The 26,074-nt window shown below is 43.9% G+C and overlaps 1 protein-coding gene across 1 annotated transcript in view; it reads left to right on the top strand.

Annotated features, from left to right (window-relative positions):
- Positions 1–26,074, top strand: part of PLB1 (phospholipase B1) — a 604,804-nt gene that overhangs the window by 20,550 nt on the left and 558,180 nt on the right. The window contains exon 2 of the mRNA XM_086926127.1: positions 13,197–13,249. Coding sequence (XP_086782253.1) covers positions 13,197–13,249 — 53 coding nt within the window. The remainder of the gene's footprint in view (positions 1–13,196; positions 13,250–26,074) is intronic.

Here is a 26,074-nt window from a genome sequence, read left to right on the forward strand (position 1 = left end):
GTGGACACCGTGGCACCCAGAAAAAAATTAAAGAATAATAATAAATAAATGGGAGCAGACGCTCATTTATTTTTCATTCCTCCAGCAAGGAGCACCCCATAAAGACCTGTAAGGGTTTTTTTTCAATCGTGTTTTTTTATGGTGGTGTCCCTAGAAGGGGCTAGGGCACCACCAACCTTTTGCATGTTTTGGGGGGCAGCATGGAGTGCACCAGTACCCCAGCAGCATAAAAAACACAGTAAGTCTGCTAGGTCAGTGAATCCATGACCCAAGGAGAGTTTACCATTTTTTTTTTACATGTTTTGTTTTCCAAGTACTCCGAGCTGGAGCTGTGTGCTCTTCAGCTGAAGTGCAGTGACTCCTTGTGGTAGATGCTAGAGTGTATTTTGTGGCCTGAAAAAGATTTTTAAAAACTCAGACAGGTTGAATTTTTATTTTTAAGTAATACATTTTCTTTTATATGTTGATATGCTGACCCTCTTGATAAAGCGAATAGGCACGCTTATTTTGGTGTGCTGACTTTTGTTTGACTAAGTCAGTAGGTCAACCTTACTTTAAATGACACCCTTTAAAATTGTTGTAGCAAATATTCATTTTTGAGTCCAACCCTCACAATGCACAGGGGTGTTGGCCACCAAAGGCTGTGTTCAGCTCATTTATTATTAATTTAGTTTTAATGTTTTTTAATGTTTTGAGTTCCCTGGGCACTCACACTATTTTTTAATGTTGATGGATGTGGGGGAGCCCTGCAGCCCCTGTTGGCTCCCCAGCCATCACTGTCCCAAAGTCGTTGATGGCACCCCTGGAGGAAGCTTTCCACTTATGTTATTGCTGGGTGCCATGGTGATCATCCAGGGCACCCACAATGTTTCTTTCACAGGTCCCAACGGCAGACAGCTCCAAGGCCCCGATGTCCCTTGCCAGCAGTCCTGCCAGCACCATACAAGGAGCTAACAGGCATTGGCTCTGTTACTGCCCTTCCGCCTGGGTGAGAGCAGTATTTTTCACTTCTCCTACCGGGGTGGGAACAAACCTGTGCTCCTCGCCCAGGGCAGCGCGGGTAAGGCATGACCACACTCTCCCAGGCAGGGAACTAAAGTGTCCTGGGAAATGGAGTCCTCAGGACACTGCAACAATAGCAGCCTGGGGTTGGGGGCCCACATATCTGGATCAATGGCTTGGCGAAGTGGCCGCTGGCCTTTCTTGGACCTGGGCAGTTCCCTCCAGGATCCCCTCACCAGGCCTTGGGTTCAAGATCAAATTTGGTGTAATTACATTCAGCAGTTTTTTTTTTTTTTGCAGAATCGCAGATCAATTTCCTATGAAAAAAATGAAAAGGGGAAAATGAGTTTTAGGACTTTTTCTGTGCCCCAGTTGACAGATCATCTTGAAACTTTCCACAAAGGCGCTGAGATGGCTGAGACTTTCTTTTGTGAAAGTTTCGTGAAGATTTGTCAAACAGTGCCAAAGTTCTAAGGAAAACAAAAAAGTTATTTTCATACGGAAATGTGGTCCTAACAATAACTACCCAGTGGGGAACGCCATTGGGTAATACATATGTAAATATGCATCCAAAAACAAACCTATACACGTACCTATGAAGTTATTATGTATAGGTACTCCTGATGTAGTGACTCTCGATGCACTGGCTGTGATGTAATGACTCCCGATATACTTATCTGCAAAGTGATTACTGATAGCCATTCACACACCCAGGGATTTGCAATGCACCATTTGCCGCTAGTTTGCCTTATAGGATAAAACTTAATAACCCCTATTCAAATACGGTACCTTACAGACCTTTCTTGTTTTGAACAATGTTCTATCCCAATATACTTTATAAACTACGACTTGTCACAGATTATGCTGAAAGTCCACTACCCAGATGCTGCTCAAAAAGTGTGTCATGAAAAGCATTGAATATGGGGGCGAAAATTCGCCCCAGCCTAATGCACAGTTGCGATCGCCCGATAGGCTGTTATTCATTTAAACCAATAGATCAAGGTATTATGATGTAATCCATATTTTCAACACTGTGCTTCTACTTTTTCACCACAATTTATCTCCCTCCACAGGCGGAGTGATGATTGCCAATTTCCAAAGTTTCAGATGTTTGTGCTGGGCCATCTGAACCTCTAGCAAAAACAAGAAAGAAGCAAATTCGTCTGTAGGCAGTGCTGTTTATTTACAACAAAACCGGCGCATTTCGGGCAACTGGGTGCCCTTCATCAGGGGTCACTATAATAACAATTAGAAGGTTGTATGTTCTTACAACGATCTCCGTTGTAACGCATGCCTTTACCACGCATGCGTTACAACGGAATGGTAGTTCCACGCTAATCCTTCTCCACGTATTTTCTGTGGTGACGTCATACGTCGTAATGAGGAAGCGGTTTCTTTTTCCGTTTCCTCTTCTACGATGCCGATTGCCAGGCCATCTCGACTTGAGGTTAGTTTTATTTTTTTTTAGGGGGGATTCCCCCCCTAACACCCCCTTTTTTAATTGTACCCTTTACCACACATGCCTTTACTACGTACCTCGTAGTAAACGTATGCGTGGTAAAGGCTTTAGTTGTAACCACGCATGCGGTGTAATGCATGCGTGGTTAAGGTTTTCGTGGAAACGGCCTCAGTGTAGTGGTTGTTTCCCACGAGAATCCTGACCTTCTGCCTGTTGTATTCTTACTTTTTACAACGCAACTCATGAGCCCCGCTCTCTCGTCTCTCAGAATTAACAGGGTCACACTCTATGATAACCTGCACACCCATACTTCCCCATACATTTTCACCCCTCACATGCTCCAACGCCCAAATGCCCTCATCCATACTCCAACAACCGTCCGTGAACCCAAACTCGCAGCTCAGCTCACACGCTGATCAATGCACTTTCCATCCACAACCACCGGATACCCCACAACTCACCTCATCCACCCCCGTAGCATTGAGTCATCAGTCATGACTTAAGAATGTGGGCCCTATTTATTTTTAGCACCACCCTTTAAGTCCACCTTACATTTTACAATTAATCAGTGCCTTTAGTTACCATGTTCACCCATATTTGACGCCACGCCCTTTGTTCTTGCACCATGTCAAACATCATATCCTTCCTTCCTCCAAAGGTCCTGGGGGCATTGCCGAGTGCTTCTCTTTTGTCTAATCTTGGAACTGCCTGACAAGTCTTGGCTGCTCTTCTGACGTTCCTGCTGATCACATACAGTCGTTTTCGCTGTTCACATACAGGCTTATCAACCACTGTTACGGCACGGTCCCTACATGGTTCCGTGAAATTGTGTTACTTTCTTTAAAATCTTTATTTCGGTAGAAAGTACCATAAAAGCACATATTTTAGTAATTTACATAAATCCTACATAGCAGTTTATTATCACATTTCACATAAAGTTTAAAAGCATAACCGAATAGATCTTTTTAACTCAAAGGCCAACTTGGCCCTAGTTAGTTATTGTGATACAAGAGTGAGGCGCCATACTGTGGAGCGCAGCCTCATCTTTTTTATTCCACTGCTTATTTCAGCCTTGAGAAAGTTTCATTGACGAAACACGTGTCGGTTGCCTGTCTGCAGTTGGGTATCAAGAATTGACATAAAGAATGTACAACATTGTGTAAGAAACAAACCGCACTGAAGACAATCACAACTTCTTCTCACCACTTCATTGAGCGGACGTACATTACTGTGGACTTCTCGAGTGCTTCGGTATTGTTTTTGAACCATTATACACCAAACATGCCATCTCCTGGTCCGGCTTTGGCACCTCAGGTGGCAGGGTGCACATGCCAAGGGAGCACCAAATCTTACTGAATTGCTCGATTTTTACATTTGAATTCCCGGAGACACTTGAACAAGCTTTGAATGTGCGAACATTCTTTGCATAACCACCTATAATGTGTATTATACAACGTTCACCCATATTTGAAGCCACGCCCTTTGTTCTCCTTTCTCCCTCACAAGCACCTTGATGAATTTCCGAGTGCTTATCAGTTGTCTATTCTTGGAACCGCCTGACAAGTCTTGGCTGACCTTTGGAACTCGCACGCGTTCTTCCTTTTGCTTTCTTCCTCTCCCCTCTCCGAGTTGAATTATTTCCTTTTTGTGTGGCATCTCAGCATTTGCTTAATGCATGAAGCATTACCACCTTCAGGTGTGCTTCCTGCTTGGTGATGAACCCTCCCAAATGATGCTTAGGCCAAGCATCCTTGAGGAAATGCAGAGGACGAGGGACCGAAGGCAGTGGGAGGGAGGAACGTTTGTGTCGGGTGGAAAAGCCGTAGTGCAACAACCTTCACCAGGTGCAAGTAGCTTTTCTTGTATCTAGTCGTGGCTCGCTGGTTTATGGACAGTCTCCCTTTGTCGAGTGACAATACAAGCAACATTTAAATACTTGAATACTAACATCATTGAAACCATCACAGAAGATTACATCCCATTCGCAACTCTCAAGATGCAACTGGAATCAATTGGAGTTTTCTACACATCAGTTTGGTAGATGTCTAAAGTTGCTTGTGCAAGTAACTGGATCCATTAGAAACCATTTTGAACTGGTCGCTTGAAAGCACATCATGATAACCTCCTACCTGCCTGATTCACAAGGTAACAGTTCTATCATTTTTATGTGCATAGACCCCGCATTCATACAGATAATATCCGTAAATCCCTTCGTGAATAGCAAACAATCGTAAACTTACACAAAAGTGTATGTTTAGATTTGTGAATCAGCCACAAAAGGTCTAACTACAGGTGTGGTGGTCCAAGGACTGCCAGACTCGTGGTGGCATGGCGGTGGTGGTCCAGCCACGGCCTCACTGGTGGTTCGACCACCTCATTACGACTTGGACTGTCGGACAGCCCTGGGACTGCTGCCAGGGAACCCCCATTTCCTGGCAGTGGCCCAGCAGTCAGAGGCCGCAATATGCTTGGCAGGACCGCCGTGGTCTTGACAAGTGTATTACGAGTGTCCTCTCCATCAGGGTTGAGAAGCAAACAAGGCTGACCCTGGAGTTTTTGCTTCCCTGGGCAGAAATGTCCAAATAAGGCCTAACACACCTACCCCTTCCTCACACGTGCAGGTAGAGTCACACACAACATGCCAGCAAATCCAATCACAATTATCCTATTCCAAATCACATATATTTCTGTCATGATGAATACATGAGCTTAGAACTTGCTACCAAAACATTTTTGAAACAAAAGGCAACTTACCCCGGTTACAACCAGTGCTTAATTTGTGAAAATATAGGTGCCAGGGCCCTCTTCAGGAGGCCACTGCAACTTGCATCACACATTGCCCCTCCTAGTGCTGCCAACAGCAGTACCAACACAGCTACTAACTATCACACTCCTACGAGTATGACAATTCAGACTACTTCAGGGCTTGAAAGGTATAAGAATGGCTTGGTCGACAGGTAATAATAATTTTTCAAGTATATTGTATTAATAAATAATAAATGTATTAAAAACAACTGTTATTGTGCTCATCTCTAAATTGGAGAGATAGCGCCACCATGTGGCAGACTGTCACAAACCTTAGTGCTGAACACCGGAAAGCACTGGAACAAATTAAGCACTGGTTACAACATTTATGTTATGCATAGACCGTGGTTTTCTATGTTAAGAGTGATGGGAGGCACGCAAATGCATTACTCTTAAAAAAAACATCAAGTAGCGAGTTTGATCGTGTTTACATGTTTCCTATAAAACAGACAAAAGCAATCAATCAAGCTGGGATGAAAAGGTTTCTTTGATAAAAGGAGTTTCCTTCCCCTTATTACCTCCTGCTGCAGGCAAATGTCTGTGTGGCAGGTTACATGACTGACTCTAAAAAAAAAAAAACTGAAGGCATGAGAGACTTTTGTGCAGAGGAGTAGTAAATTGATAGTAAAACAAAATAGAAAACCAACAAGTCCAAGAAATTAACAAAGACCCACTGGAAACCAACAAAATACACACGGAAGGCCTAACTGAAGCTTTGACAGGTCCAGGTTGTATTCTACCAGGGAACCCTTCCCTGCTTCTCCAGTGTCCTCACCCTGGCGGGCTCCATGTTGGCCAACCACATCCATTGATTATAGGCAGGCTGAGCTGATAGGAAGCATCTGCCATGAATTACTCCCAGCCGCTATGTCTTATGCTTCAGGAACACATATTGTACATCATTATCAATTCTGTGTCTTCCTTGCGGTGTGCAGTGCAAAAACTAATGGCAGAGCTAGCGCCCAGCTACAAAATGTAAATGTTTTTTTTCCTGCCCTAGTCAGTTCAAGTCAGATATGTGTATGTCAAAAGTGCTGTATGAGCAGTTCTGATGCCCAGGTGACACCTCTTCTCAGGGCTGGCTTTAGCACTGGTGGCGCCCAGTGCGCATCCTCCATGACCTCCTTCTTCACGGAATCTGTCACAACCAACCTCCAACAGCGCTCACAACTCCCCTGCCACTCTCACACATGCATTTCAATTGTTTTATAGCGCTACTCATACCAGTGTAGGGTTATTGTTGGGCAGGATAGGCAGGCGTAGAAAGGAGGTGGCATTGCTATCATTTTTAAACAAGACCTTCAATACACCTTCTCCAAGATCCCTATTGAGGGTTGTGCAGCATCCTTCTTTTCTTTGGCCCTCGTAAACAACTTTGTATATGTGTTTGTATTTGTATAGCGCTAATTACCAGCAGGTCTCTAAGCGCTTTTGGAGACGAGGCTGAAAACGATGTGGACAGATCAAGAAGTCCAACAATGATGGGTGGTTTAGACGTTGGTCAGTGCTTCATTGAACAGCAGTGTTTTTAGTTGTTTCCTGAATAAGAGGAGCACTGGTTCTTTGCGTAGATGGTCTGGCAGCTGATTCCAGAGTTTAGAGAGTATGACAGAGAAGGTTCTCCCCTCTTTCGATGCCAGGGTGCTTCTGCGGGTCGCCAGGTTACATGCCTCGGCTGACCGAAGCGAGCTCCCTGGTATGTAGGTCTTTAGGCGTTCCTTTATGTAGGCTGGGGCTTTGCCATAGATCTCTTTATGGGCAATGCAAAGGCCTTTGTACTTCACTCTTTCCCTTATAGGAAGCCAGTGAGTTTGTTGAGCAGAGGGGAGGCATGGGTTCTTCTGGGTAGCCTAAAGATCAGCCTGGCTGCATCATTTAGCACTACCTGGAGTTTGTTAATGAGTTTTTGAGGCAGGCCAAGGTATAGCGCATTTCCATAGTCCAGTCTGGAAAGAATTGTGGCTTGGACGATCATTTGTGGGGAGGTAGTGGAGAGCAGGGGGACCAGTTTTCGTAGTTGTCTTAGGAGCCCTGTTCAGGTGCCTACTACCGTGGTTATTTGGTTGGTCATAGAGAGCTCTTTGTCCACTTTAATGCCTAGGCTTTTTATGGCGGCTGCAGGGGAGGAGGTAGTGCCCAACTCCTGGGGCCAGAAGCAGTCATTCCACGGATTGTTTATTGTGGGAATCACAAGGACTTCAGTTTTCTCAGGGTTGATTTTCAGAGAATTTTTGGTCATCCAATTTATGGTGAATCTGAGAATGTTTTGCGCCGTTTCCTGGACGCGGGCGGTGTTGTCAATCCGAAAAATGAGCTGGGTGTCATCAGCATAGTTAAAGACACGGCAGTCCATGTGGGCCAGGGCTGTTACCAGGGGTTGTAGGTAGATGTTTAAAAGGAGTGGGGATAGGGCGCCCCTGTTTGATACCTGTTCCCCCAGCTGAATCTTTTGGGATCTCCCAGTGAGGAAGGAATTCAGCCACTGATGGGCCGATCCTTGAAGATCCAAGGCTGTTAGACGATCTAGAAGTTGAAGGTGGTTGACCGTATCGAACGCCGCTGATTGGTCTAATAAAATCAGGGCGCTCGTTTTTTATCAGCCATAGTTCTTTGGTCGTCAAGCACCGAGAGCATCACAAGTTCGGTGCTGTGGTGTGCTCTGAATCCTGCTTGTTGCATTTGTAAGAGTTGATGATCCTCCAGGAAAAGTGAGAGTGTTTTTAAAACATGTTGTTCAATCACTTTAGCCAGGAAGGGAATTTGGGAGATCGGCCTACAGTTCTTTGGGTTGGTAGCATCGGCTCCTGTTTGTTTGGGAGGGGGGTTACTCTTGCTTCCTTTAGGTTGGAGGGCAGGTAGCCGGTCCCCAATGAGTAGTTTAATAGTGCCAGAATCTGATTTTTCAGGCCTGGTGCAGCCATCTGGAAGATCCTTGGGGGGCAAGGGTCGGCTGGGGAACCTGATTTAGTGCCATTCATTAGTTGAGTTAATGAGGTGTGATCCAGTGGAGGGAAAGCCGAAAGTTGATGGCTGGTGGGGTGGGCTGCCTGAAAGTCGACTGGCTCATTTAGGTTGATTGGGATGTTGTCAATCTCAGTGATAATGACTTTGTTGTGTTGGGAGTCTTGATATAAGCCTCTCCGTGTCCTCTGTCTGATTTCTCCACCTCTTTAGTTGACACTCTGATTCAACATGGGCGTGGCCACAGGAGCGGCTCCTCCATGTGGGCGGAGGAACGTCGTCCCACCTGCTTTCTTGCAGTGCGAGAAGCAGTAACATAAAATGGTATACCATTTTATGGCACTGCTTCTAGCACTGCAAGAAAGCAAAAGCGTTTGGTTGGGGGTTGGGGGGGGACGATCCTGCAACAGTACAGGGGAGGAGTGGCTAGCACAATGTTGCAGGCCCTGACTGTTTGGTCAGCCCTGCGGGGCCGACCAAACCAGCAATACGCACTCAGTCCATTTTTTCCACGTAGGCTGCATGCAGCCTGCATTGAGAAAACGGCTTCCCCATAGACACCTGTGTGGTCAGCATCCCTTCCAATCAAAATGCTGCCATTGCAGCATTGTGTTTAGCTTAGGGGGGGAGAGGGAGGCTGCCTGCTTCATGCGGCTGCGAGCAGCAGAGACAACGTGATAAGGGATCGGACGGATATGGTAACTTTAAAAAATATATATAATTATAATTAACCAACACCCTCCACCCCCTGCGTGACCCCCTCTGCGCGAACACCACCCCTCCACCCTCCTCACCTGCAAGCCATGCCGGCCGCAACTGTGTGGTCATGGCCAGGCTCTCAAGCTGTCCTACACTGGATTATTGTGTAGATAAGGCCAGCACACAATTGGACCACTGTATCAGGGAAGCATTAGATCAAATTGTACCTCTTGTAATGCAAGTCTCACACAGGCAAAAGCCTTTAGGGTGGTTCAAAGATGAACTCTTAAAAAGAAGTATAAACATCCTGAGCACCTATGGCATAGAGCCGACGACCCCACTTGCAAAGCGGATCATATGGTGGCTCTGAAAATCTATTACCGGCTCATCAACCACTCTCGCTGTGATTACTACGCTAAGAAAATTAAATCTGTTAATCACACCTCACGCAAAATCTTTTCCATTGATCAATCGTTCACTTCGTTGCCCCTAGTCTCACCCTCGGCTCCACCTTCAGAAGACAGCTGCAGTGCTCTAGCCTCCCTTTTCTCTGAAAAAGGGGAGGACATGTATGCCTGTTTCACTGTTGAAGCTAGAGATTACCACCAGGTCAACACATGGTTTGACCCATCAGGTGACAGCTCTAACTTCTTACATTTTAATCTTATTTATCCGAAGGACCTGCCGTTCCTAGGCTCTTCCTTCAAGTCTGGCTCCCAACTAGAGACAGTATCTCCTTCCATCTTAGAGCAGGGCAGGGCTTTGAGATAATTCAGCCATTCCTGTGTGAGTTAAAGAACCTCTCTCTGACCTCTGTCTGTGTTCTTTAGCAATGTAAACATGCTATGGTTGTTCCACTTCTAAATAAGCCTCTACTCCCCTCCACTAAGTCTGAAAACCATCTCGCTGCTACCACTCTTCTCTAAAATTGTTGAGTAGTATGTGAATGGGCAGCCCTCTAGTTTAAGGATAAGGACCTCCTGCACTCTTGCATAGAAGGCAATCAGGCTTTCGCCCCACTTACAGTACCAAATCTGCACTGCTGTTAGCAGCAAAGTCAGTTCGCCAGATCTTTGATGCTGGCATTTCTGCAGCAATTCTAATGCTGGACCTCAGTGCCACCTGTGCCACTGCATCGCACAACATCTTGATTAAGAAACTCTGTGATATATGGTGCAGGGTTCTGGAGCTATGGGAAGGAAGGGCCCTTTCAGCAGCTAGAAAATGCTTTGGACCACAGATCCTTGGCAGTGCCATAAAATATTGCAACTTTTATTGCACATGAGGAACTGGGGGCCTTATTTATGAGGCCATGCGTCAGTTTTGCACTGCTGTTGCATCACTATTTGTGACGCAAGGACAGCGTAAAGCATGCCTCCTGTTACGTTGTATTTACAAAGTGAGGCATCTAAGCAGATGTGGCACTTTGTAAACTCCTTCGCTACATTATACCTGGTATAATGTATGCAGGGGGGGCGTTCCCACGCAAGGAAGGATCATAGAAGTTTTGCAGTGAAATCTATGAGATTTCACTGCGTCACTTCTATGACGCCATTGCGTCAATATCTTACGCCTGCCTCACAGCAGGCGTAAGATTGACGCAGGCCCTTTCACATGGGGCTTGCCCCATGTGAAAGGACACATTGCTGGAGTTGCGTCACTTTCGTGACACACTCCAGCAATGCGTCATTTTTGCGCCTACAGATACGTTAGAAATACTGATGTACCTGTAACTCCTTGCGACATGAAGCATCATACTGTAAATATGACGCATCCAGCATGTCGCAAGGAGGGCACAATGAAAAGTGACGCATCACTGCTTTCATGCAGCAATGCGTCACTTTTCATAAATGAGGCCCCCAGTTTGCCATATATTGAGGATCAAATAGGAGTATCCCCTCTATTGCTATGGATAAAGTGTTGGGGGAACCCCAAGGCAACTATTGTCAGAACCTGTATGTCAGACGGCCTGGCTCTAGATGTCGCCAATAGAATCCCTTGAGTTGCCCATGTGCGGAAAATCTGTAGTAAACTGGAGATGGTCTAAGTAGTTACAAATTCACAGGAGTCTATTAAACATCAGTACCTATGGAGATGTATGGAAATAAGAATGGAAGGCGTGCTTGATCTACAAACAGTTGCGCGATACGTGCCGGTATCAGCAACCAGGTGTTTGTAGCCATGCTTGTGCTGGGTGGAAAATGTATTCCAGTGGCATCTGCCAACACTTTCCAGGTTAAATATCGTACGTTTTAAGGTGGCTTTCCCGATGCAAAAAAACTGGTGCTGTGATTTACCCCCATGTAGATGCAATAACATTACAAAACAAAGCACGTCACTTTATTATGTTCTGCCCTCTGTATCAAGGACCACATCAACCGCTTTTGGCCTCGGTATGGCATAGCTCAGTGGTCAAAAATTACCACCTGGGATTGGAGCTGTTGCAAAGTCTTCCTACTTTAGAGATTTGTTACGCTGTTTTACATTTTGTTTAATTATTTGTAACCATTAGGAAACATTAGGTAGATATAATTGTTTGAATAAATGTATGTGTGAACAACATATATCTCTGAAAGTTTTAGCACCAGTCATTTGATGAACTTTTATGTATTCTTTTCTTGGTTATTATTCTATTTATAATACAGAGTGTTCTCTTTTAAATAGGAAGCGTTGATATGTTTTATGTGTTGTACTGTAAATTTTATGAATGAACTGTTGCTTTTATGGCATCATGCCGACTAAAAGTTTATTTGACCTGATTTGAAAGACTCTGGAGCTGGTGTATTGGCAGCAAAACGCTGCTCTGGTTTGCCTCATTTCTGCAAGGACGTACCTTTCAGGTCTCCCAAAACCCTTTTAATTCTAAGGTGGGCCCTTTGTAGCAAGGAGTACCCACTAAGTCACTAAGTCCAACCTTAATTAATATTTATGTCCGCCCTCTGGATCAAGTCACCGAATGCTTCGTGTTCACCATCATCTCATATGCAGAGGACACACACATTGTCACCACTCTTTCTCAGAACAGCAACCATGTGGCCTCTTCTCCATGCTTTGCAGCGGTTGCCGCCTGGATAGACTTGAATTGCCTAAAGCTGCGTGCAGGGAAGACTGGTTCTGGCTAAAAACCCTAACATCTGGTCCAATGCCTGCTGGCCTGACAGTCTTGGTCCTTTACCCTCCCCTAAACCCAAGGTAAAACAATTGGGCATATGGTTCAATGATAAACTTTCAACAGCCAAATCACTGCATTAGCAGGGAAAGACTTTGGGATGTTGCGATCTTTGAAGAAAATTCTCCACTTTTTACCTGAGTCGGCTCAAAAAACCATAATCCAAACCCTGATTATATCCAGCTGGACTACTGCAATGTTCTCTATCTTGGTGTGTCTCAATCTTGCCTAAGCAGACTGCAATGGGTCCTGAACGCTGCGGCTCAGATATTGCTTAATTTTGACCAATATGTATTCTCTCGGATCCGTACTTCGAAAACTGCAATGGCTCCCGATGAAGCAGAGAGTCACCTTCAAAGCCCTTTGCTACTGCTATGAGGCTTTATCTTATAATGGTCCACACTATCATCAGACAATGGCTATGCCTTATGCTCGGGCCAGAAATCTGAGATCAGCTGAAGCTAAACTCTCTGTTATGTTCACATTTAAAAGAGTCAGAATTGTTGGTAGCCCTTTTAGCTACCTCATGCACAAAATCTGGAACTCCCTTCCCTTTACAACTCGGCAGGCCTCATCTGAAACTCTTTTCAGGTAAAACATTAAAAACCTTGCTTTTTGAGTCTGGTTGTTCAGCATGTTGGGTGGTCTCTCTCCTGGGAGTCAGGATCCTAGCTCTGAGACACTTAGTAGGTAGTAGCAATGCGCTTTACAATTCTCACCATTATTATTAATATTATTATTGTTATTATCATGCGGCTAGCCAAATACTCTGCATACTGCAAAATACCCATCCTTTGCACGGTGCTTTGAACTTACACAAGCCAGAACGATTGGCATAGCCAATGCTTGTTTACAATCATTTCTTCCCAGGACACATACCCCCATAGTCAGAAATCTATGTTATTTTTAGAAATATCATTAATATCCCATATTTTACTTTATGTGTTAAGGATATGAGTTCGTAAGAGTCTGCAACTCTCATGTTCAATGCCCACCGCAATCTGAATCTGTCAATATTCTGCTTTTCAAGAATTTTGAATACATTTGCACCTAAAAGCTGAGCTTTACTTATTTAGTTAATCTGCATTGCTTTGGTTACAGGGAATGCTGTTCCTTTGAACAATATCAACCCAGAAGATCCCAGCCTGATAGTGGTAAGGTGAAATGTTTAATCATGTCATACATATCACATTGGAAAACTTACTAGATTGTATAGTTACAAAAAGTGCGTAATGAAAAGGTGAGAACACCGTGTGATATCTGGTAAGTAAAAAGGATGAAAGAAGACCAAAGAGAATGTGGGGGTAATACAAGAGAGTAACACTAGAGGGAAGGGCACAAGATCCTGTCTGGCAATGATACCGGTCTTAGATCGTTTCCTTTAGGAGTCTACCGCGGGCACTGCTGAATGCCGGGTTAGCAGAACCCCATGGCTGTCTAGTCTTGATTCCATCTAAAACATCTTTCTTCCAACACCCTACACTTCCTGTCTCTTTATCTCACTCCTGCAGGTTCTCTTTTACAACTGCTTCCTCCCTTGCTCTTCCTCCTTTGTCCCTTATCAGTCTTTCAGTTTCTTGGGCAAAGTTTGATGATGAAAAATAAGTTCTGGTGTCCCCCACCTGCCACCACTGGCACATACTGAGCACTGGGAGAAGGAGTGTCTAACATAGGTGCCACTATGATGCTTTGATGTGGTAAAGGAGTTTAGACTCACTCTACAATATTATTGTCAGTTTCATGTTTTCATGTTGACATGAACGATGGTCATTTGGCTCTTGTCTTGGTCTATGTCTACGGTTGCGCAGCATTTCCTTCACGTGTTTGGGTGTGTATTAAGTAGCTTCTTTGGTTTGTAAATGATACCTTATGACACACAGGGTGCCCTGCTCTACAACCATTAGGTCACATAATAGTCACAGCTACATAAATACAATTACAATACAACACAATAAAACCCTACACCTTCCTGGGTGAACAATTTTGAAAATAAGCATCATTGGCCACAGCAATTCACATGCACAGGAGGTACATGTGCCTGCTGATCTCTGCACAACCATCTCTTATGTCCTTCACAAGGGCTGGTGAACAAATTAGGGGTATATCTGCTGCCTCTTTCCATAGGAGAAACAAGCCAAGGAATAGCAGAAGTTTCCTCTGCAACTCCTACACCACAGGACAAACTCTAGCCCTGCCCAAGAATGGGGGCTATATGCAAAATCCTCATTTTTGCTATTCTGTTGATAAACACATTATGAACATGAAATGATAAGCTGGCCCTTGTGTGTCATAGGTTCAGTCTATCACACTTCCTTACATATGTATAGCTAATGGAATATGGATAATTAAACATGCATTCCCTTTGACAAAAATGCCACTATAAAGATGTGCATACATTGTGGTACTATGTAAGTTACTTGGGGTTTTTCATAATGAGGACTATATTAATAATATCCAAATATGAGGACGGGCTAATACTAATTGATTTTGCTCGTCAGCCAGGCAGTTCAACGTTTTAATTGAAAGTGTGCACAAGAAAGTGGTTTTGTGCATGGGGGTGTCAAGCCCCTGCCTGGAGCAGTGAAAATGGACATGGATACAAATGAGAATTTCCCATCCATATAGCTTACCTGTCGTTGAATCCTGCCCCTGTAGCACATGTTTTAGCATGATACCTACAGGGGATTGACCCTGTAGTATTATCTCCCTGCTGGTACTGCCAATCCTTAGCATATTTTCACTTAGGAAGATTCCTCTGAAATGTTACTGCATTTTGAATCTAGATCCTACTTTCATACATATGACAATTATTGCTTAAGATTATGTAAATCACATAATACAAAAACACAAAACCTCGTCTGTGCTGCCGGAGAGGAGCCGCACGCGTGCATGGGGACATGAGACCCCAGATAGAATATCACACCTTGCCCCAGTTAATGAACTCTCAGCCATATTACGTAGTCTAAGTTTGGTGCAATTGCTCATGGACAGAAATTGCAGAATGCTGATGGGGCATCAGTGACCCTACCTTTGAAGTTGGAAGGTAGAGGCAACAGAGGCCACAGAGAGACCTTACAAGCAAACTGAGACCTCAGAACTCTTGGAGCTGGGAAGATGTGTGAATGGAGTTATTCCGGATGAAATCTTGCAGGATTCGCCAGTGCACACAATGGTAAAATCGAGCTTTGCACAGTTCAAGGAACGCCCAGAATTGGCTTCTGATGGGCTTTACCATGAGCCAACAGACTTAAAGCTGGTCCTCATAATATGCCAAAATGTGAAACAGTCTGTGTAGTAGGTAGTTGGTTATGCATGATGTGTCCTGGAACCTTGTCTAAGTAGCTAACTGTTGTTATTCCCTGTTGCACCTAGAGCTGCTGCTCGTTTGGCCAGGTCTATCAGAACTTGGGATGCCAGTTTTCTAATAGTAGAGTACTTACGGTACCTGCTGTTGATACCCTCTACTTTTTAAAGAAAACTAAAGTGAAGGGAAGTCTGTATGGTCCATCAGCTTTGGAGTCTAGGCGGAGCAGAGGATGCGCATGGCGCAGTCTTTGGGGTCAATACCTGCCCTGATCTAAGTTGCACTGAAGGGGTGCAAGAGACCTGAACCTAAAGATTTCTACTAAAGTCCTTAAAAGTTTGGGATTCCAGCAAGGTGCATTCATTACCATCTGGCACTACATCTTTCCAGTAAAACAAAGTGTTCCCTTGAGCGTAATTGAATAGGAGAGGGTCAAGAAAAAAACAATTACAAAATACAAGTAAATATAAAGAATTCTTACAATTTATTGAAAATACAAATGTTAAAAGAAGAGTGGTCCAAATGGAACCCACTCAACACAGATAAAACAATAAAAGGTTTTTTGACATTCAATGTTGGCCAGCAAGATTGAATCACAAGGACAGAAAAGGCTGTAAGACATGGAATTTGTGCAATACTGGTTGTATATCCAGACTCTATTGTAAACACCTAAGCTATGTGCACTATAAAGTATATCAGCAGAGATGTCGAGATCATGAATTATACTGGGTGACGCGTCGACGCATTTCGGTGGTTTTCAGAAGTTTTGTCCACCTTTATCAAGACACCATTTAGTTTCTGTCGAGGTATTGGGGTCAATATAATTGCCCTGTTGATATAGGTATTTGGGCATAGAGTCAGTTCAGAATTATATTGCCCAATGTGTGCTACTGCTCTTCTTTACAATATTAAAATCCAGAGGCGCCTAAGTCTTGTCCTTGCAGTATTAGATTCCGTTTCTCTAATTATCCACAAAGGACTGCTCGCTTCTCTGGTTACGGTTAATCATTAAATTGCAAACCCAGAGGCATTAACGTCATGTCCTCGTGTTATGGGGTTCTTTTCCTGTTTTATCACAAAGGACTGCCTGCTTCTCTGGTTCCACGGAACCAGAGAAGCAGGCAGTCCTTCGCATTAACGTCATGTCCTCGTGTTATGGGGTTCTTTTCCTGTTTTATCACGAAGGACTGCTTGCTTCTCTGGCTCAAATTAAATCTGGCTCCCCGGCGGATCCCTTAAAACCGGATACTTTCTGTGAAGCTCACGAACTTATCACAGAACATATTCGAGACATTATCAACTTGTCTCTTTCTACTGCCAGAATTCCTTCTAAATGGAAGCAGGCTTGGGTTTCCCCCATCTTAAAAAAACCCACCTTAGACCCTACGCTTCCTGAGAATTTCAGGCCCATCTCCCTGCTCCCCTGGCCTGCCAAAATCATCGAGGCACATGTCAACAACATTCTGACCAACTTCCTTCTTACCAACAACATTCTGGATGACTCCCAACACGGGTTTAGAGCTGGTCACAGCACCGAGACAGCCTTGCTCAGTGTTACAGAGGACCCCCGTACCATTCTTGACACCGGCGGATCGGCAGCACTAGTCCTGTTGGACCTCAGTGCTGCCTTCGATACGTTGTCACACGAGGTCCTTCTGACGAGACTGGAGGAAATTGGAATTACAGGGATAGCCTTGGGATGATTTAGAGACTTCCTTTCCAACAGGTCTTTCAGAGTCTCCACCCCCCCTTACATCTCTAAGGAGCATAACATCGGACAGGGAGTGCCGCAGGGTTCTTCCCTGAGCCCGACCCTGTTCAATGTCTATGTCCACCCTCTGGCAGAGGTGGCTAGAAGGAACGGACTAGCACTGGTATCCTATGCTGATGATACCCAGTTGGTGGTGGCTCTTAATGACAACAGTGGTCTGGAGGCTCATCACTTCAAACAGACACTTACTGACATCACCAACTGGATGACGGCAAATTTCCTCCAACTGAACGCCGGGATAACAGAGATACTGCTCCTGGGGAAAAACACCTCGTCCTGGGGAGACAACTGGTGGCCTGATGTCCTAGGCCAACCTCCCAAGCCTAAGGAATGCGTCAAAAACCTGGGAGTCTGGGTGGACTCTGCACTAAAGTTCACTCACCATACAAAAAAAGTGGCTGCCACTTGCTTCGGCATTTTACGTAACATCTGACCCATTTTGAAGTTCTTTGACTGCCGCACTCGCCAGCTAATTGTTCAGGCGACCATCCTTTCTAGACTGGACTATGCCAGCTCTCTTTTACTGGGGGCAAACCTTGCCGAAACCACCAGACTGCAGAGAGTCCAGAATGCTCCCGCCAGGGCTCTGGTAGGTCTCCCTCGCCATTCCTCGGTATCCGGAGGCTTGAAAAAACTGCACTGGCTCCCGGTGGGTAAAAGGATCCAGTTTAAGGCACTGTGTTTAGCCTTTAAAATCCTTAAAACCGCTTCCCCCCCAATGCTGTGCCCCCTCCTGTCAGAGTACATTCCTAGGAGGTCGCTCCGCTCAGAGGGACAACATCTCGCGATTATCCCCCGCACCAGACTGGCCAGAGTAGGCGGCCGATCCTTTAGCTTCCTAGCTGCCAAGCTATGGAATAGCCTTCCCGAAGCTATCCGTGGTATACAGGACCTTTTAGCCTTCAGAAAGGCCGTCAAAACTCATCTCTTCCAATAATTCTTTCATTTCTCTGCGCCTCTAACTCTCTGCAATCTGTCTGCACGCAGCGCCGGGACGCCCCTTGGCTGGGGCAGCCGCGCGCTATACAAATCACTATAACATTAACATTAACATTATTTTGTAATTGTTTTTTCTTGACCCTCTGGCTTTTCCTATTCAATTACGCTCAAGGGAACACTTTGTTTTACTGGTTAGTTAACCCTACTTCCCTTAACTCTAGTTAAGGGGTACCTCTCGTATTTACCCTCACTACATCTTTCCAGCCAAAAGACTCAAAAGCTTTTATGAATACTCTTAAGTAGTCTGAAGTGAAACAATGCACCAGTACAGAAAAGGGAGAGCCTCTCCGTCCTACTCCAGATCTTCAGTTCGTTCGACGACTTTTTCATACTCATATCCATAAGCCAAGGTGCTCCAACCTTCTGGAGCCGCTGGCTGGACTGGCCCTGCAGACCATTCTTGCTCATGAGAGAAATACTCAGTGACCTCTGCAAGAGAAGATCTAATACATGGAAGCCACCCAGTGTACATGAGCAAGTGGCCGAGTGCTAGAACATCTAACAGACTCACATTCCACTTAGGGACCTGAGAAGTACCTTAACCCACCTGGAACTTGTTCTTAAAATCTTCACCACAATGGGCAAATAAATATGCCCAATATCTTCAAGCACTTGAAAAAAGCTTTGGACTCTAGTCAGGGGAATTGTTGCTGAAAAGCCTTGCATTAAGCTCCCAGCTAGGAAAAGGTAAGATTACCACCTCTTACCAGAGAGAGAAAGAAACTTTATCTGGTTATTTCTAACCATAAAATGCATAATATAAATACAATAGTTTGTTATAACACAATTTAAATATACAAAATTACAGTTCTTGAGTAGCTTGATTAGTTAAAACCATTCAGCTTATTTCAAATAGCAGCATATAACCTGTACCAACATTTAGGAGTTTCCCTGCCCAACTTGTTAGTCAAAGTCACTTACTAAAATGCCTTTTCGTGGGACCCTTCGCAAGTTCCAGGGACTCCCCTTCCTCTTTTATAGTGCAATGTGCGTTTGGAGTCTAGACCGACTTTCAAATACTCAAGACCTCGCAGCCCTGTGGTGGTCCGGCCACCTCAACTCTGCGACCTGGTCATCCTTTTCGGTAGCTGCTGCAAAATTGGAATGGCATGGGGAGCAAAACAAATAATGGATTTAGGCCCAGATCTCTGTATTGGGGTTAATATATGACATTGTTCTGCATTCTGTCCATCAATTGTTCTTTTTCCATTTGTCACCCCGAGTGGGACTGGTATGCCCAGCCATGAGTCCCGTGCTCTCCATGCCACTGGAGTCAAGCTTGCCTGGATGATGAGGGGTGACAACCCGAACCCGGTCCTAGGATGCTTGCTTCCAGTCCAGGAAGGACCTGGCCTGGCAGTTCGGGATAGACTTCTCCCATAGGGAGCAGGGTGAAGACTGATTTGCATATGGCTGGGTTCAAACTGGTATGGCTTGGTGAGCAAAAAAAACTATGGATTTAAGCCCAGATCTCTGTACTGAGGTGAATGTAGGACATTGTTCTGCATTCTGTCCATCAATTGCTCTTTTTGAAAAATTGTGGAACACGCTTCTCACATAGCCTTCCGTAAGCAGCTGAAGGCTTTGCTATTCTCTCTTCTATAACTACATCTTCTTTTGGCAGCTTCTTTTCTGTTGGCAGTGCTTTGACACCTATGGGCATAATGCGCTTTAGAAACCTACATACAAATCCCTCTACATAGAGGCAGCACCAAAGTTTGTAATGAAGCTTCTGCTTTGCTGAACTCTAAAGGATCCCTACTTCCACAGTGCATAAAAGAATGAGTACCAGTGCAGAAAGCTCAGCCCCAGTGGTGCTATTAAAAATTGGTGGGCCGAATACCAATGCAGCGTAGCCTTGAATTCACATCAGGCCTCTTTAGCCCACAACTACACTCTCCCTACCCCTTTATCTCAATCTTGCCGGTCTCTGCTTTATGCCCTTGTGTGATATTTCCGTATTTGTCTTCCTCATACTCATGTCTTCCTCAGACGACACCCAGCTGATCCTCTCTCTCACCAAAGACCCAAACACCGCCAAAACCAACCTACACGAAGGAATGAAAGAAGTAGCCGAGTGGATGAAGAACAGCCGTTTAAAACTGAACTCGGACAAAATGGAAGTCCTCATCTTAGGCTCATCCCCCTCTGCCTGGGATGACTCTTGGTGGCCACCAGCCCTAGGAACAGCACCCATACCTACGGATAACGCACGTAACCTGGGCTTCATCCTAGACTCCTCCCTCTCGATGACCAGACAAGCCAATGCCGTCTCATCTTCCTGCTTCAACATCCTACGCATGCTCAAAAAAGTCTTCCATTGGATCCCCACTGAAACTAGAAAGACTGTCACACACGCACTGGTCACCAGCCGACTGGATTACGGAAACACCCTTTACGCCGGTACCACAGCCAAACTACAGAAAAAACTTCAACGCATCCAAAACGCCTCAGCCAGACTCATATTGGACATCCCTCGTCAAGCTCACATTTCCGGTCACCTGAAAGATCTCCACTGGCTCCCCGTCAACAAGAGAATAACGTTCCGTCTCCTCACCCACGCACACAAAGCCCTCTACGACCTAGGACCCGAATGCCTCAACACGCGACTGTCCTTCTACTCCCCCACCCGCCATCTACGATCATCCAATCAAGCCCTCACCGCTATTCCGCGCATCCACAGATCCACCATGGGGGGAAGATCCTTCTCCTACTTAGCGGCCAAGACCTGGAACTCTCTCCCCACCCACCTCCGCCTTGCTCAGAACCACCTCTCCTTCAGAAAGCAACTAAAAACTTGGATATTCGATAAGTAAATGCACCCGCCTCCCCAAGCGCCTTGAGACCCTCTGGGTGAGTAGTGCGCTATATAAATCTTTGAACTTGAACTTTGAACTTGAACTCATCTTTTCACTTTGTGTGTTTTTCACTCTTTTGCTCACCGGACAATATCTGCCAGTGCCAGTACCTAAAAATGAATGACAGTGGTCCCCCACCAGCAAGCAACATCTAAAAATTAATCACTGGAAGAGATGTTAATATTTTAAGGGTTTCTTTGCTTTAACTTCATGAGGTTTGCTTGGTAATGGTGTTATAAAAGTAATGCCATGTTATGGTATGTTATGTTATGTTATGTTATGTTATGTTATGTTATGTTATGTTATGTTATGTTATGTGGTATTTGTATAGCACAAGGCTACTCCGCAGAGTGTCCCGGCGCTGATGCACCATCTTCCTCCTTTTCAAAATTTCATATAGCTCCTGCAGCCAATTAGTGGCTAGAGCCACCAAATTCTGGAGTTAATTTTCAGGCCCCTTGCAATGCCTGTGCATCACTTTTTTGTGAGGCACAGGTGGCACATCTTACTGCCCGATATTTACAAGGACATGTGGAGCCACCCTGCGTGGCTTTTTGTGGCTTTGTGAATACGTCCCCTTTATACGCAGCATCCCATGGATTCTGCCGTATTTCCACGGTGTAAGGGTGCCTGCGTCAGCGCATGGCAGTTCATTGTGTGCCACCGCTGGGGAGAGCAAAGGGATCTGTCATATTTATGTAGATGTGACGCATCCCTTTGCTTCCAAAGTAATGCAGCGTGGCACAGCCAAATGGCTTGCAGCACCACAATGCGTTACTTTGTTGTAGATAAACTATATCTAAATTGGAGATTGATTTTGTTTCTTTACCTGGCTTAAGTTATATGTTGTGCAAAGAAAGAGGCATCCATTGTGGCTGTACAACAAAGAGGTCTGCATTAGAAAATTAAAGAGGGTGGAAAACATAAAACAAGCACTTCTTTTTTTTTTATAGCTTCACAGCAGCAAGATAACACAAAGTCAATATACAATATACAATAAATAACAATGAAGAAAAAAAGGGCAGAAAACATAGACATACAAATACAAATAAATATTCATCCCTCAAAATAATCACGAAAAGCACCCCAAATACTTATACCAGTCTGACGTGTTTTGGGCCCTTTAACAGAAAATAAACACCATTCTAACTTATATAAATTATACATTTTTGCCACCCAGAGTTCAAATGGCGGGGGATCTTACTGTAGCCACTCACCAGCAATGCAGAGACGAGCGACAGTCATAGAGAGAAAAATCAACAATCGATGTTGATAAGTTATATTAAGGAGACTACTTGCAGGCAACTTTCCTAGTAGCATCATAGCAGGAGTAATAATCAAACGAAAGTTCATAACCAAAGACACATTTCTTTCTATATCAGTAATAAATCTAAACAGTTTATCACAAATGAAAAAGATATGTACACTGTCAGCGTTATCGTCCCCACATCGAAAACACTTTCCCTCTAAATCGGCGAAGTCAAGTCTTAGAATTCACTCACACCAGAGGTTGCTCCATCGAGGCGCTAGACTTGTCTTCGCCGATTTACTGGGCATACTGGTGGGCGCAACTAACAGGCTACCCACCTCATCCACTCCATTGGAGACATCTGAAGGCAGTATTTATACGCCAGGAACTATAGCATGGGATTGCTGTAATCATTTACCGTTCCGAAGCTGGAATTTCTGTCCAATCGCCATTCCATTTATGACTGGCTGGTCTTATATCAAGAAATTTAACGCTCAAATAATCTCCTGTCCTGATGATGACCGCACAGTTACCTAGCGGTTGAAAGGCCGTCAACGCTTTTTGTGGCCATAATTTGTGAAGGACACATTATTTTGTTTCTGTTGTTCTCTTTGTACATATTATGTTTGTTTGCCACTTGTTTGGCATGTGAATTGTCTGTTTTTGTTTTGCCAACATTTTCCTTGAGCGTTATTGTTCTTTCTTGGAACCTTTTTAAAAAGTATATGCATAATAAATTATAACTGTTTTTGTAAATTTGCTCATGTGTGTATATAGGCTTGTTTTCTTTTCTTTTCATTTTCTTTATGTTTAAAGTTTGATTCTTTATTTTGACTTCTTCACCTGAACCTCCTGTTAGGTGTCATAAGGGGTGTAATATAAATGAAATAAAGTCTTAAAAAAACGAACTTTCAAATTTGCTGACATTAAAGTCTCCCTAGACATTGCAATGAGTTTCTCAAACAAGATATCCAGTTATCCCAACTCCCTGACCATTTCATATTATATTTATCCAGATCATCTGGTCTGTCTGATAAAAGTAGCTAATATAGAACACCGAATCGTTATCATTACCGAATCGGTAAATTTACCGAATCGGTAATATTTACCGATTCGGTAATGATAACGATTCGGTAAAATTACCGAAAATGCAATGTAGGTAGCCAATGTTCCATCAGCACATGGCTTACAGAATCGGTATTTTACCATGGAATACAAATCCATGGTAAAATACCAATTCCTGTGTACATGCACATCTGTGTATGTACACATGTGCTATGTGACAGACAGACGTGCCCTTAGGGCATGTCTGTGTGCCACATTGCACACATGCCCGTTTTGGGGGTGCTAGAGGGTGTCAAAGTGACACCCCCTGCACCCTTGCCAAATTCGGTATTTACCAATTCGGTAAATACCGATTCGGTATTTGACTTTAATCCTATGGGCTTCAAAGGCCCATAGGATTCAATAGCAAATACCGATTCGGTATTTACCGAATCGGTAAATACCGAATTTGTAAGGAATCGGTAACGATTCCAGATGTTGGGACCTACATTCCATTTACCGATTTTGAAATACCGAATCGGTAAAATTCGGTATTTCAAATTCGGTAAATGGGATTTACCTACATCAGGCCCATAGTCCCATTCCACAAGATCGAACGCTTTCGCCAAGTCCAATAAAATCAAACCTAAATCCTTCTTTTTTGTACCAGCAATATCAAATAATCTAACAACTTTATTACCGTGTAAAACTGATCCGCGTTGAGGAATAAAACCATGATGATTTAAAGAAACCAAAGAAGTAATGACTTTAGATAGTCAGTTAGCTAAAAATTAATTAGAGTAAATTTTATTATCGCAATTTAATAAGGAGATTGGGTGATAAGATCCCACCAGCTCCGGTGGCTTACCCTTTTTACAAAACACAGCAATTGTAGCTTCCGACCAAGATTTAGGAGGTTGCCCTAATTGTGCCATATGAAAAACCTTCAGCATCTGATCCTTAACTAAATGAAAAAACAACCTAGAAACTTCTGCAGGAATCCTGTCAGGTCCTGCCACTTTCCCTAAGGACAAACTATTTACTGCACTTTCTAATTCCGTCATAGAAATCGGGGAATCAAGTTGCTCCGCAGTGAGAGGATCCAGTTGTTCCACTCGCTCCTGTAAGAATACACTTTCACCCCCAGCCAATCCTCCCTGCTGAGATTAAAGAGTGATTGTGAGAAGGGTAACCCAATCAACCCTTGTAGGCTTGGGCAATTTTCAAGACAAAGAAAGGTTGTCTACAAGGGATTTACTTAATCACTATTTTTAACATTACTAGTTGAGATCTTAATCTATGAGATTATCAAGCATGAACTATCTCGTATGTGTCCGCAGGACAACAAAAACAAATCTGTTGAAGCAAAAGTAACACACGGAAGGACTTAATTTTTGTAGACAATATACATTCTGTATTTAATTGCTAGATTGCAAATTCATTAAAAAGGGCTACATCAAATCTTCAGTCAAATGAAAAAAGTCATGAAAGGATGTGTAAATCAATTCAACAACACAATTCATAACAAAACCACCACTCCTATTGATCCGGTGAGAGCTACTAGAGAACATAGATCATTTTAGCTCTTTGAGATGTAGATTTCTTTGGAGGTGGTGTGTAGGTCAACGTTTCGGTCTTTGTAGCTGTAGTCTCTAAGACCATCATCAGGACAGATATTTATTGCAAAAAAAGGAGCCCCTGCTTTGTTGAAAGATCGAGTCTATGGACTAGTGAAGGGAAGGTTTGTAGATTCTTCTTAAAAATTCGAACTCAATCTCAACAAATGAGAAATCCTATATCCGGACAGCAGTTCCTGGATAGCTACCAGCAGAAATGAAGGTCTTATCTTCAATGTACGTTTCTTTAAAGTCGGCAGAGTCCACCTCGGCACCAAACAATCCGTAGAATGGAGCATGCCGTATGTTACGTTGAAGCCTGGATTGCAGCGGCTGCAACGCTAACCTCTCTTCATGTAGTTCAAGTTTATGCCGTAGCGCATGACATAAGTGCACAAATAAAACGAAAATGACAGGAAGAATAGTACCGGCGCGTAACTATACTATTAGATGTAATGGAGGAAGTCTAAAACATAACAAAAGAGGCCAGAGGCAAATCTCCAAAAGTTAATTGTTTAACCCTCAGAAATTGAAAATGTACTTAATAGAGGATGGAATATAAGGGAGAGCAAGATTCATGTAACGAGATCATTTGTAACGTGATCATGCATCGAAGGATGTGTGGTGATTGTAAGGAGATAGAGCTCATGCCTACATAGGTTATGAAAGCGTGATATATACATGGTGAGAAAAGGAATAAGTATGGAGTATCGAGCACATGTGAAATAATAGGGAAATCTGTGTGGGTGTACAGAGTTGACGTTAAGACATTCATAGATACATTGTGAGAAATGCTGGACTGGTTCTGAAATCACGTAACAGTATGCTTTTAAGTCATGTGATGGGGCGAAGTATAAGTTCTTGGAAGAACATTGCATAGAAAACATAGTGCAGATATTGGTAGCCATTTATACAACATGGAGGTAAAGTCGTAAACAGAGTACACAACACGCATAATGAAAAGAAAGGGATAAAGGTGCCAGTCTTGTATTAATCACCTAGAAAGTATTGGAGCTCTTGGTCATAGTTGAGACCCCTTTCCACTGTGCGAAGGCGCATAATCCACATGGCCTCCGTGCGTCTCAACTGGAGTTCTCTGTTACCTGTTACCCCCGAACATTTTGTACACTAGTATCTA

The sequence above is a fragment of the Lissotriton vulgaris genome, chromosome 6 (genome assembly GCF_964263255.1).
Source record: "Lissotriton vulgaris chromosome 6, aLisVul1.2, whole genome shotgun sequence".
Classification (NCBI taxonomy): domain Eukaryota; kingdom Metazoa; phylum Chordata; class Amphibia; order Caudata; family Salamandridae; genus Lissotriton; species Lissotriton vulgaris.